The 14,056-nt window shown below is 36.7% G+C and overlaps 2 protein-coding genes across 3 annotated transcripts; both read left to right on the top strand.

Annotated features, from left to right (window-relative positions):
- The first annotated feature begins 507 nt into the window (after positions 1–507).
- On the top strand, positions 508–1,872 carry LOC110706199 (ATP-dependent DNA helicase PIF6-like). Its single transcript, XM_021884094.1, has 2 exons — positions 508–969; positions 1,087–1,872. Exons 1-2 carry the CDS (start codon positions 508–510, stop codon positions 1,870–1,872), a joined length of 1,248 nt encoding a protein of 415 aa, XP_021739786.1.
- Positions 1,873–4,213: 2,341 nt separating this feature from the next.
- LOC110706206 lies at positions 4,214–7,050 on the top strand. Of its 2 annotated transcripts, none has more exons than XM_021884103.1 (7): positions 4,214–5,105; positions 5,652–5,849; positions 5,942–6,044; positions 6,136–6,263; positions 6,361–6,419; positions 6,532–6,643; positions 6,794–7,050. In XM_021884103.1, exons 2-6 carry the CDS (start codon positions 5,732–5,734, stop codon positions 6,559–6,561), a joined length of 438 nt encoding a protein of 145 aa, XP_021739795.1. In that variant the 5' UTR covers positions 4,214–5,105; positions 5,652–5,731; the 3' UTR covers positions 6,562–6,643; positions 6,794–7,050. The 2 variants fall into 2 exon arrangements, with proteins under 2 accessions (XP_021739795.1, XP_021739794.1); XM_021884102.1 differs by having other exon boundaries at positions 6,361–6,439.
- The last annotated feature ends 7,006 nt before the right edge of the window (positions 7,051–14,056 follow it).

Raw genomic sequence — 14,056 nt, 5'->3', positions numbered from 1 at the left:
TTGCACAATGTAAGAAGTCCTAAGTCATTTGAAGATTTGCGAACAGTTGATGGACATTTATGTGACACCTTTCATCAAGCTGCACTAAAATTAAGACTATTAGAAGAAGATGATTCAATTGATTTATGTTTGAGATAAGGTTGTGCAGTTCAGATGCCACTTGCAGTTCGTAAGCTCTTTGCTACTGTGCTTATCTTTTGCAAACCCAGCAATCATCTCTCTCTTTGGATGAAATATTATACTTTTTTGTCTGAAGATTTTAGACACGTGTATACTTCTGATCCATTGAAAGTGAAGAATCTCACTGTTAAGTCAGTTGAATAATTTTTGGAATCAATGGGAAGCTCTCTTGCTGCATATGGACTAGACCATTTAGTTCAGCCCGATGATGATGAAATACGCAGAACAAAGGATATATAGGATGCATTGAATGCTCCAATACCAGATCAGTGTCTACAATGCAAGAACCTATTGAATCAGGGTCAACGAGAGGCTTTTAATGCCATAATGTATCATGTTACAAAGCAAATACATGGGGCATTTTTTATAGATGGTCCTGGTGGAACAGGAAAGACTTTTTTATATAATGCTTTATATGCAGAAATAAGGCTCATAAATAAAATTATCTTGCCAACAGCAACATCCGGTATAACTGCAGCTAATATTCCTTCTGGAAGAACTGCACACTCACGGATAAAGATTCCACTAGATCCTCTTGAATCACTTGCCTGTAATATACCTAAACAAGGAAGTCTAGCAGCATTGCTTAGAGAAACAACACTCATCATTTGGGATGAAGCTTCGATGGCAAAAAAGGAAAACATTGAGTCACTTGATGTGTTACTTAGAGATATTTGTAATCCAAATTTATTATTTGGAGGTAAAATTGTTGTCTTTGGAGGAGATTTCAGACAAGTTCTTCCTGTCGTTCCAAAGAGAACACAACGTGAAGCAGTTGCTGCTAGCTTGGTCAGTTCTTCTATGTGACCGCTGTTAATTAAATTTAGATTAATAGAAAACATTCGATCTAGACTTGACCCAACATATGCAGCCTTTTTACTAGTACTTGGGAACGGACAATTGTAGGATACAGAAGATTCATTTGTGCAGCTGCCAGCAGAAATTGTACAGCCTTATGATGTTGCTACACCTCAGGATATGCATTTGACTTCGGTTGCATTTCCAGAAATGGATATGCTTCCATTTAGTGCAGACATATTTACAACTAGAGCTATACTCACACCAATCAATGATGATGTGGATATTATAAATACAATTTTGATAGACAAATTTCCAGGTGAAGCAGTGGCGTACAAGAGTTATGATTCAATGATCGATGATGATTATAACATCTATCCTACTGAATTTCTGAATAAGCTCTGTCCTGGTGGCATGAGCCCTCATGAACTCATATTGAAACCTAATAGTCCAGTTATCCTGCTATGTAACATCTTACCATCATCTAGGCTTTGCAATGGAACGCGCCTAATATGTAAAAAAATATTCCCAAATCTCATTGAATGTGTTATTACTATTGGGCATTATAAAGGAGAACATGTATTGATACCAAGGATTAATCTAAGACCATCAGAGTCTTCAGGTTATCCTTTTCAATTTCAAAGGAAACAATTCCCTTTAAAGCTTAGCTTTGCGATGACCATCATCAAAGCTCAAGGGCAAACACTTAATAAAATTGTTGTTTACCTACCAAGATCATGCTTCTCATATGGTCAGTTGTATGTTGCCCTTTCCCGAGCTCGACAAGCAACTAATGTCAGTGTTGTAACTGACATAAATGTTGATCAGGCCAGTTTTTGTCATGTCAAAAATGTTGTCTCTTATGATATTTTACATATGGCTGGCATCATTTGAGTACATCAGTAAGTGATACCTTTTTGTTCTTACAGATTATAGGCTACTGCTAATTTGTAGACCCTTTAAAAATTAAGTATTCAGATAAGAAGCCTACTCAACCTAATTTTCTTTCATTGTGTATTTTTCTACAGGTTAGCCTTTTTCTATAATTTAAGGTATTCATTCTGAAAGATGGCATATTCTTCAAAGGTATGATGTTAGTAAGTCAAGGATCTTTTTTTGGAACTAATATTCTTCTTTAAGGTCAGTCTCTATAGCATACTAATATTTCTTGTGATGCCTTTGGTGATTGCTATACAGTGGTCCAGGAACATTTGGCTGATCACAACATTACAAGACACCTAATTATTCTATCTTTCAATTTAATTAGTATCTATATGTATGGCTACCAGACCAATAGTAGCTCTGATTAGTTGCTGATTTGTATCTACGGTGAAGAAAGAATCTACTATGATTATTTTAAACTATGATTAGATGCACATATATGGATTTGATAGCACTTTTCATACAATACTCGTGTTCTTTGGACAATAAAAGTAAATTCAGTAGCATTGCCATCAAACAATCATTCTCGTGTCACAAAAAAATATGGTTTAACAAATAATTATTTGAATACAACAAGTACTCCCAAGTAAACAAACAAAAAAAAGTAAAAACAGACAAAAGAGGAAAAATAAAAGGACATGTAGATAGGAAATCCAATAAGTAGAAGGAAAGAATTTTTGGGTTTAATTGTATTTTAAAAAACAGTAGGCAATTTATCTAATCAGAGTACATGTGGTGGTAGAAAAAATGAGGAATGTTAAAAGAACATAGATAGCAAATCTAATAAGTACAAGTAAGTCAAGTAACGTGGAAGAATTTCAAGAAAAAGGTATGGTCCAAAAAATATACATACAAGTAAAAAAAATAAAAAAAATAGAACATGTACAAGCAATGAGATCTAATTCTTTACTTGGGATACCTGTGACAGGAACAGTATGTAAGTGATGGAATATATACATGATAATAATGATAAAATTCTCAGAAATCATGAGATTTAGTTTAGCTAAAATTATATATATGGTAAAAGATACACAAATAGATATGGAAATTTATATTTGAGTTTTGTTCAAGTACATGCTACATATCTATAGAATATAGAATAACCTATTTTAGGAGTTAAGCTTTCTGATTTTATGCAAAAAAAAATACAGCAAAACACTGTTATAGAAAACAGTAAGTTTGAATTCTTGCTTCTTTCTTTGAATTTTTTTAAAGATCAAATGTACTATAAAAGGACTAGGCTTTGTTGTTCCACATCAAATTAACTATCTTAGCAGTACATTACAACAAGAAAAATCAACAAAAAAAAGATAGAAATAAGCCACGCACACACAAAAAGGACTTGATATCCTTCAGCATCAGCATTAAATCCTCTGGTTGTTGACAGGTATGATTAGCCTCTATTCTGCTTCAATTTATTATCTTTGTTAAGAATTAAAATTAGTTTTATGCAAATTATGATTAGATAAACATCTATTTATAGATTCCATATATGCTATTATTTATTGTGTAACAGACTCTAACTGTTATGTGTGTAGGAACAAAAGTCATTATTTGTCTGTAGTATTATTTATTAATGTGACATAGTGTGCTTACTGTGATGTTAGCATAATTTAGTTCACATGATTAGGTTTATAAAATGCTGAATTGATAAAGTTAGCTGTTAATTATTAATGGATATAAATTGAACAGTTCATAATTATTTAGTATGCTAGGGTTTATAGACTATTCAGTATTTATAAGATAAAATGCTACTGTGGAAATTACATGTTAGTTCTGTAAATTTATACACAAGTAGACAAATGAGTATTTTTTAGATAAAAGATACACAAGTATGCATAAATTGCTAATCATGTTTCATATATAATGTGCTTGGCTTATAATTCTGTGCTTTTAAGTATACTGAAATATGTTAGCACATTTCTTGCTTCCAATGTCACAGAATTCATACTGTACTTGATCTTAGCGCTTTATGTCCATTTGCTTATACTCTTTCTTTTATACAAGTTTATACAAGATGTAACTTCTGTAAAATCAGTGCTAAAATAAGAGAATGTTCAGCTAATAGGATGTTTTAAAAAGAAAACATGTATATGTGCATAGATGTGCAGAGGTTTTTCATGGTATATCACCTGATAGTCTATCATGATCTATACATGAAATAAAAACTTATTTAATTTTTTGATTCTGTTTTATAGAAAATCTGTTATGGCACCACAACGAAAATTTCCTGATGAGCTCGATACATCGAGCAAATCATACAAGGTTAAGGTGAATATTGTAGAAAAGGGTAGAAAGCAAGAATCTGAGAAGAAAATATTAGAGCTGATCAAAACAAGCCCGGCCCGCTGGCCTGACCCGACCCGACCCGATTTTGGGCGGGTTTTGGGCAGCATTTTTCGGCCCGAAATCGGGTCGGGCCCGGCCCAACCCGAATTTTTTTTTTTTTTTTTGCAGGCTTGGGAATGCATTTTTTAAGCTATTTTAGTTCATTGTTTTGGTCCGGCCCACAAGGCCCGTCCATTTTGGGCGGTTTTGGGCATGAAAATTTTGGCCCGAAGCTAGGTCCGACCCGGCCCGCCCCCAGAAATGGGCTGATTATTTATGCCTCGGCCCGGCCTGGCCCGCCCATTGATCAGGTCTAGAAAATATTGTACCAGTATATTATCTTATAGGATGATAAGGTATAGTTTATCACAAATATAAAAAAACACCCAGTGTACAATAGCATTATTGTAAATCGGTTCAAATAAAGTAAGTTATCATCTAATTGTTTGCACCTTCTTCCTTATTTTTCATTTTCTGGATCTTTCTTTCTTCTTTCAGTTTCACCCTCTAATCTTACTTTCCTCTCTCTAATTCTTTACTCTTTCATTTTCTCTTCATCTTCCATGCCTAAGAAATCACTTCCTCTATTCTGAAATTTTCAACCTACAATTAATCTTTTGTTGATAAAAAAATTTCGACCGTAAAACCAATTTCTCAAATGACGATTTTTTCTCAAAATTTTGTTTGAATTGAGTTTTTGATTTATATAATTGAAATTCAATCGATTGTTTCTATCAACATTTAAGAACCTCCAGACATAAAAATAGATGATTGGCTTCATCTCAAATCATTATCGAAGCGGCACAAAAATGGCTATTTGGTATGGCAAATTAATCTTCGTTTCTTTTCGCTACAGTGTAAGTCTTCATTATGGTGTTTCCCACAAACATTTATGATGATTGTTCTAGTGAATCTGGGATTTTTTGCTTCTCGAATTTAAAGCAAATGATAGTGGTTATTGATGAAAATTCCTATGTTACTTCTCTATTTTGTTTTGTAAAAAAAAAGGTTACTTTTGTGAAAAAGAAGGGTCACTTTTGTGAAAAAAAGGGTCACTTTTGTAAAAAAAAAAAAAAACGGGTCACTTTTTGTGAAAATTTAGGTCACTTTTGTAACAAAAAGGGTCACTTTTGTAACAAAAAGGGTCACTTTTGTAAAGAAAAAGGGTCACTTTTCGCAAAAATATTCAATGTACAATAAAATTATTGTAAACCAGGGGCATACAAAAGTTTTTGATATTTTATACATGCCATATACAAACATACATTCAACCTATAACAGATCATAGTACATGACCATGTAATAGAATATTCTTGTGCTTTTTTTTTTCTAGAAAAATCGCATGAAGATGACATTATTTGGTGATCAAATTGATGCATATAAAGATGTTATCTTGTTTATAGGAAACTACGACATTGCTAATGCCTTGATAAGGCCACTAGATGCACAGTATAGAGCTAGAGAATCAGATCTGCCACTTTAGATGACAATAGGCAATAGGACTCTCATCCAGTCTTTGGATCCTGAAGGAGAACAAGTTTTTCCTAAGTATCAATCTCTTGCTTCTATTCCAAGAGTTTCTACTGATGATGTTCGACATGGTAAAAAATACTTAGACTAATGCCTGTAATTTCTAATTAAAAATATTCAGTCCATTACATGCAATTTACTCACACATTCTCTTCTTTGGTAGATATACTTGTTATTGTGCTCTATGTTGCAAATGAACCGCGAAAAATTGTCACAACACTGAACAAAGAATCATCTGTTCGCGACTTGATGGTGACAAATCACAGGTACTTGCATACATACCTTAAATGACTTACTGTTATTACATCATTACCATAACTATAGTGATTACATTCTTTCTTATGCATCTACTTTCAGCACTGATTCACCAGTCAAAGTGTGTACCTGGAATGATTTATCTGGAAGGCAGTGTAAGGCTCTTGTCTCTAACAGTGAAAATTTCAAAGTAATTGGCATCACACCTTTGCGTCCTATCACTCGCAAAGGTACATCAGAAAACTATCTAATAAGTCTATACATATCCTCACTATTCCCTTGATTATCGATTGCATTATAACAGTATTTATCTTTGTAAAATCACAGGCTTTCAGCTTGAATCATCTATGTCTACTGTCATAATCGAATCTTTTGAAGGTGAAAAGGTTGTTTCCTTAACTGAATGGTATGCTAATCAGCAGTTACTTTTAACATAAATTAATTGCTTCTAGTTTTAAGCTCTTTAAAATTAATCCTGAATGTATTTGTGATTGACAGGCAAAGAAAGCATCGCAGTGTTCTTATTGAGCATTAGCTTAGAGTTACGGTTGCTTAGAATCCACCTACAGAAAGAATTTTAACAACAATATCCTACATCAAAGCCAAAAAGGTACACTTATATGGTATAGTATCTATATGTAGCTATTGTAGAATTCTCTTTTACTTTCATTAATATCAATAGAATAGTTCTTGATTATATGATTTTTAGGTTAACATATCTAGAATCAAGATCATGCTGACATTTATATTGGCAATGCAGGCAGCAAAAATGCTTCCACGAGAGATTTATTGTCTCAGAGTTATAGCATCTGATATTAAGTACGACCGGCTTAGAGTATATATAGGATGTTCCTACTATGGAAAGCGAACACATCTACCACTTGGAACAGTCTATGCTTGAATTGTGAGAGGAATGAAGTGTCTGCTACTTACCGGTAAAAACTGTCTATGGATTACATTACATAGAAAAAACAATATGTTACTTATAACAATTGAAAACAAACACTAATTTTTCAATTTATGCAGAGCCACTATTACTTTTACTGCTTCAGATGGAACAGGATCTCTGCAACTTACTGCATTTACTGAAAATTCTGTTCCACTACTTGGCATTTCAGCCGAGGATATTTATCACATGAAAGAAATGGAAAATAGTCCAAAGTTTACATTTGATAATAACAGATACCATTCTTCTTTAATTTACCAAAATACTTACTGTAAAATTAATCTAAGATCTATCTATATTTCAAGATGATACTACTAAGTTTGGCCAGGTACCTTCTAAGTTGCACAGTACATACTTCTTACTCAAGATTGGCCCTACAACTTCTTTGGAACAGAATAACGTTCTACAATGGGGTATAAAAGGTGTGGAGATGGAAGACACTGTCACAGCTGATGGTGCAGGAAGCAGTTCTGCAAATGTTTCTGCAAGGGATGGTGTCAAAGATGCACCAAAAATAGCTGACACTGAACATGATAAACCTGAAAAAGTGACAGGGTAAAGTCGTATCACCTAATCAAAAGTATTACCTAAGTCCTCTAACTAAAGTAGATAGGAAAGTAGGGTCAAATCCACAGGGAAACTGGTCTTTCTATTCCTAATTAATCAATTATAATCTAAATTATTAAAGTAACCAATTTATTGTTGTTAAAGGAATTATACTACGAAGAATAAGTTTAGGGAGAAAAACAATAATAAGAAGGCCTAGGGTCACAAGTTCACCAATAATTAATATTCCGGGATAAAACATAATAATTAATAATTAACATTGCACAAATAACATGATTAACAGGCCCTCGCAATTTATTAATCAACATAGATCTAACAGGCTCTCGCAATTTACTAGATCTAAGTTCCTATTAAAAATAGCCTTTAATATTAAATTAACATCTGCTCGATTCATCAATTCAATATTGCTAAACATTCACAATCAAATTACATCTGCTCGATTCATAATCTAATTGCAAAGAATTAAAACAATTCAATAAGAAATTATCATGCAATACCAATAATCAATAATAACAAATTATCCCTTCATATTAATTATGGATCCCCATAAACCCTAGAATTAAACTACTCAGACATAATCATAACTAAACTAATCAAATAAATAAAACAAAACATAATCAAAGAAGTAAATGAAATAGCTGAAAAAAAAGAGAAGAAATTGTTACCAAAAGAAATCTGGATTAATGAAAGTAATTAAGAACAAAGGTTTAAGAGAGAGAGAATCTAAGAAAACAATTAAGAGAGTAAAGAAAGAGTAAAGAGAGAGAGAGATAGATCTCCTAAAATCGTATTACGGAGGAGTATTTATACTCCGTACAAATCCTAAACTAAAACAAACTAAAGCGACGCTAATCGTCCCCTAATATTTACACGCGCCCGATCGGGCGAGGCACCGCCTGATCGGGCGCGCCTTTTTGCTCGTCCGTACCAATCTCGCGCCCGGCCGGGCGCGTCACCGGGCGCTGACCTAAGCTTCCCCCGCCTGGCCGGGCGCGCCTCCGAGCGCTAGCCTCTTTAGCCGGGCGGCTCTCTTGGGCCACTATTTGAACTACGATTGGGCTCCAATTCTTCGAGCCAACCTGGGTTTCCTCTTCTGGTCTTTAATACTCGATCCAAATGCCTCGGTATCACCTACACCGAGCCCTTAATCACCGGTTCGATGGTTCTAACCGGCCCTGGGCTATAAAATCTGGTCGTGCTTCTCCAATGTTCGTGATTGCTCCAAAATATCTTGGGAAAATACTCCAAAAGTGTAAATCCCTGCAAAAGTCAACCAAATCTACGAAAACACTAGAAAACACCAATTAGTAATAAAAGTGGCTCTAAAGAGCCAAAAACACTACTCATTATGACCAAGGGACGGGGGTAAAATACTATATAAAATAAACACATCAAACTCCCCCAAGCCAAACCTTTGCTTGTCCCTAAGCGAAGATCTCATCTATGAATCAATAAATATGCTTCACCCCAAAAAGTAAAAATCAAGCACAAACAATCTAGGGTAAATCAAATAAACATGCTTCAAAATCAACCAATCAAATCCATCTAATTACCAATCTTCCCTAACAATTGTCAAACAGAGCAAACCACAAGAGCATATAGAATTCAAGACTATTGCTCACGCACTCTACTCTCATTTTTGTGGCGAGTAAAAGATGTACTCGATCACTCTCCATCCAACCCCTTTATGTGAACAATGCCCTCCCAACTCACACTCTCGTGTGTAAAAAACAATGAACGCTCAATCCTACTAGTGGACTCAAAATATGTCAAATCATAACTTGCATTGATAAACAACACTTTCACATTCATACAATTCTATGCACAAAGGTCGGAAGGTCTTTAAAGCTTGTAATGTAAGGCTAGGGTAAAGGGTAGGAAATATTTGGGAACAAGTGAGAGAAAAGCTATGCTTAAGGGAGCAAATCCTAGTAAAACCCTTGATCAAAATAAATAATGATCAACATCTCCTACATAACCAACTCTAACATCAATCACCAAATATACTCCAAACAATACAAACAACCCTAACTCTTACAATTTCACTCATAAAATATAATAATGAAGAAGTGGAGTGAATAAACAAACTTTATTTTCCAAACTTGACAATTTCATTGAAGCTTTATTTTTTTTCTCTTTGAATCAACCTCCCACTAGAACATTTGAACATTTAACATTTTTTCTTTTTTGCTTTTTTTTTTCTATTGAAGTTCACTTATTTTTTTTCACATTTTTTTTTCTTGAACTTCTATTTTTTTTCATAACATCATGCTTTATTTTTCCAAGAAAATATAACACTCAAACTCATCAAAAATAAACATGATCAAAAACAAAACTACTTCTCAAAAACCCACCCAAATTGTGCAAATAATAAGCACACTACAAACTCCCTCACCTCACTCACTAATAGCTCCCCCAAGCCAAGCTTGGGACTAGTAACCAACGGGGAAAAATAGGCTTGTAATGTGGCTAATAAAACAACAAAAAGTCAAAGCAACAACATGGGTAGCAAGAAGGGAACAAATGTATCTACAATCATCTGGAGGCTACCTAAAAGAATGAACGCCTTCGTCCTCCACAATGTGCATAATAATGAATCATATAGACATTACTTATAATTGCAAACCAATACTCAAATTCATTGACATACCAGGAACTATGGAACTATCATACATTCCTAACCAAATCAACTAGTCAAGCACTATATTCACAAATAGTTGGCAAAATTGACGCATGTTAAGGTTTCAAGGCAATCAAACATCAAATCATGATCAACTAATCCACAATGCTTATCATCATATACCAAGAATCAAAACAAATTTCTCAAGTAAGGGGCACAGGGAAGCACAATTTACAATTCACTGGAACGTATATTTGGATTTTTTTATTTTTCAATTTTTTTGTATTTTTCATATATAAGAAAGCAATAAAACTAACCTAGAAAACAATAAATCTAAACTAAGAAAACACACCAAAAATAAAAGAAAAGAGAAAAAGAAAGATATTAAATCCAAAATCTTCCCCAAGCCAGAATAAGACAATGTCCTCATTGGCTCGGGAACTAGCCCAGCATAGCTAGTCCTGATCATCCTCATCCATGTGGCCGAAACCTGCACCTCCACTGCCACCTGCACCACCTGCACCAGAAGAGCTACCACCAAAATAATCAGCATGAAAACTCCCCCCCCCCCCCCGCCGGTCCCCTGAAAGGAATGTCCTAGCCGTACCCATGGAAGGCGAAATAGTCAGTGTAAATACCACGGGCAGTGGGATCCGTATCGTATCCCTGGGGTGGAGGCTGAAACCAGTCAGGGTAAATAGCATCATCGGGAATGTTGCCTTGACGAGCATAATCATCGTACATAGGGTAGAGAGCTCTACCCTAGTTCCTCTCTAAGTACCCTAACCTCTGGTCTATGGAGCCTACCATCCTCCTAAGGTCAGTATGGGAATGCTCGATATGTCCTAAGGCCTGACCTATACTCTGAAGGTCCCAAACTGGGTCAGAGTCAACATGAGGGATGGAGTGAGACATGCGAGGTGGAGAGAATGCCACCTAGGGCTGAGGCTGAGGCTGGGGTGGTGGAACTGGTGGTGGTGGTTCTTCCCCCCTAGCGTTGGCAACTAAAACATCATATGTGTAAGATGGCTGCCTTGGGGGAAAGGCGGTCAAGTCAGGACTAGGTAGGGGAAAGATGGGCAAAGGCTGCTCGCTCCCAGTCCTAATACACCAGTGGGGTGTCTGCTCACCATCCGATCGTACCCAACCCAACTCCTCTAGGTACCTAATGGTCATGTAGGTGTCAGGTCCACAGTTAGTCATCTGGTGGGGTCTAGCCTCTACAAAATCGGCCTTCTTAACAGCTATCCTAGTGATGAGGCCACCTAGACGAATGGGGGTAGTAGCGGTGTTACTAGCCGTAGCATACCTAGCTAAGTGATAGATGATATACCTAGCTATGTTAAGCTTCCCGAATCCGAATACATAATGACCAATAACAGCAAGTTCATTGGTCTGACAGTTATGGGGCTCGTTCCTACCTAAAAAGCTGACACCAGCAAATCTTTGCCATACTTTAGGAACAGATTGATGGATTGGTTTAGCACTAGAATGTTGGGCGTTAGGCGCCGGCAAACTATCCAAGGCAGTATAAATGTCATCCATTTTGTATTCAGCATGCCATTGGTGAGGCAATTCAGGTTCCAAATCAAACAATTTACAAAAATCAACAAAAGTTAAAGTAATATTTCTATTATTTAACCTAAAAATTAATTTTGGCCCATTTTTATGACTATAAACATGCAAAGAGGAAAGAAATTCACAGGTAAATTCACGATAAGTGGCATAATGCATATCAAAGAATTTCCTCATACCAATATCGTTCAAAAATCTCCTAACATAATCATATAAACCTAATGCTTCTAAAATAGGGCGGTGTAACCACCGTGAAGGAATTACCTCACGCCCGTAGAGTTGTTCAAGCTTTTCCTTCTGTTCCAGGGTTGCTATTTTGATCGTCGGCCAATGCGGTAGTTGCAACGCCGGGTCATATTGCTGACTTGAGCTTGAGCTTCCCCCTAGAAGTGTTCTTGCCCTCTTTGCCGCCATTTTTGATATTTTTTTGAAAATGGGTCTAGAAATTATTTGATTGGAACTTGAAGATTTTGGTGTAGAGATGTAGAGGATGAAGAAGGGATCGAAAATATGTAAAAAGTTTTGGATTTGGGTGAGAAATGAAGGAGAAATCTTAGAGAGAAGGTAGAGAGAATTTGAGTTTTAGAGAGAGAAAGTAATGGAGGAAAGAAGAAATGGAGGAAGAAAGAAGAAAAGAAAGAAGAAGAAGAGTCGGACGCCTCTCGCGCCCAGTCAGGCGTTGCGTCGCCTGGCCGGGCGATCTGGACATTCTAATTTAGTCGTCCTCGCGCCCGGTCGGGCGGTGCGTCACCCGGTCGGGCGATCTAAGCCCGAATCTCCTTCAGCTCTCGCGCCCGGTCAGGCGCCCTTCGCTCGGTCGGGCGATCTAATGAGATAATTTTCGCCTCTTCTTGCGCCCGGTCAGGCGGACAAATATGTCCGTATACGACGAGTTTCGCGCCCGGTCGGGTGAAAATACTCGAAATAAAAGCCTAGCTCTTGCGCCCGGTTTCACTTGCTAAAATCGTATTACGGAGGAGTATTTATACTCCGTACAAATCCTAAACTAAAACAAACTAAAACGACGCTAATCATCTCCTAATATTTACACGCGCCCGATCAGGCGAGGCACCGCCCGATCGGGCGCGCCTTTTTGCTCGTCAGTACCAATCTCACGTCTGGCCGGGCGCGTCACCTGGCGCCGACCTTAGCTTCCCCTGCCTGGCCGGGCGCGCCTCTGGGCGCCAGCCTCTTTGGCCGGGCGGCTCTCTTGGGCCACTATTTGAACTACGATTGGGCTCCAATTCTTCGGGCCAACCTGGGTTTCCTCTTCCGGTCTTTAATACTCGGTCCAAATGCCCCGGTATCACCTACACCGAGCCCTTAATCACCGGTTCGATGGTTCTAACCGGCCCTGGGCTATAAAATCTGGTCGTGCTTCTCCAATGTTCGTGATTGCTCCAAAATATCTTGGGAAAATACTCCAAAAGTGTAAATCCCTGTAAAAGTCAACCAAATCTACAAAAACACTAGAAAACACCAATTAGTAATAAAAGTGGCTCTGAAGTGCCAAAAACACTACTAATTATGACCAAGGGACGGGGTAAAATACTATATAAAATAGACACATAAAAAAGGTAATGCATCTGCAGCCACGGATAGCCAGAACCTGAGGAATACCATCAAAAAAGAAACAGTTGAAGCTTATGAAAGAGGAAGATGCTTGCATATTGGCAGAGGCAATGGTTGCAACAAGGAAACTAGCCTAATCAACTACAAGAGATTTTGGACCAAAGAGGAAAAGACTGAATGTTGATGTTGGTTCTGGAACCACTACACCAGAAAAAGACGTTATTGAGCCTAAAGTGCAGTCAGCAATAAAGGCTGCACATGTCATAAAGGAGAAGGAAAAAGATCCAACTTATCAATCAGCAGTTAAGGGCAAGGGTGTTGCCTTTGACACAGACATTGTTTCTACTGAAAAAAAATCAAGCTATTAAGCAGGAGAAGGAAAGAAAACGAAGAGCACTTGTGTTTCAAGAAGATGACTCGGGTGACCTTTGAAGAAGAAAAGGGAGACTTATGACAGATCAGTTGTGTAACAGCTTCACTTATTAAAACTTTTGCTATGTACATACTAATTAGGGATATGCATTATAAGTAAATCTTTTGCAAAATGTGGCAATTATAAAAGACAGGTATCTTCAGATTGCTTGTCTTAAAATAAAACCACATATAAGCATAATATCGGTTATGCTTAAGGATTTTGAAAGTTGTGGTCTTGGAAAGGAACAGGTTTTACAAAAATACCTGTTCCTTAACAACACCAATTGTTGACATGCTAGCCTTGACACTCAATGTAATGAGCCTAACTT

This window comes from Chenopodium quinoa, unplaced genomic scaffold (assembly GCF_001683475.1).
Source record: "Chenopodium quinoa cultivar QQ74 unplaced genomic scaffold, ASM168347v1, whole genome shotgun sequence".
NCBI lineage: Eukaryota > Viridiplantae > Streptophyta > Magnoliopsida > Caryophyllales > Amaranthaceae > Chenopodium > Chenopodium quinoa.
Note: the sequence above shows the minus strand (reverse complement) of the source record. Positions and strands in the feature narration are given on the sequence as shown.

Excerpts from the sequence above, each read along its gene's own strand:
- LOC110706206 (XM_021884102.1), top strand. The coding sequence starts at position 5,732 with ATGACAATAGGCAATAGGACTCTCATCCAGTCTTTGGATCCTGAAGGA. Across the intron at positions 6,045-6,135 it reads TTGATGGTGACAAATCACAG|CACTGATTCACCAGTCAAAG; the intron begins GTACTTGCATAC and ends ATCTACTTTCAG. Across the intron at positions 6,264-6,360 it reads GCGTCCTATCACTCGCAAAG|GCTTTCAGCTTGAATCATCT; the intron begins GTACATCAGAAA and ends GTAAAATCACAG.
- LOC110706199 (XM_021884094.1), top strand. The coding sequence starts at position 508 with ATGTATCATGTTACAAAGCAAATACATGGGGCATTTTTTATAGATGGT. Across the intron at positions 970-1,086 it reads AAGCAGTTGCTGCTAGCTTG|GATACAGAAGATTCATTTGT; the intron begins GTCAGTTCTTCT and ends GGACAATTGTAG.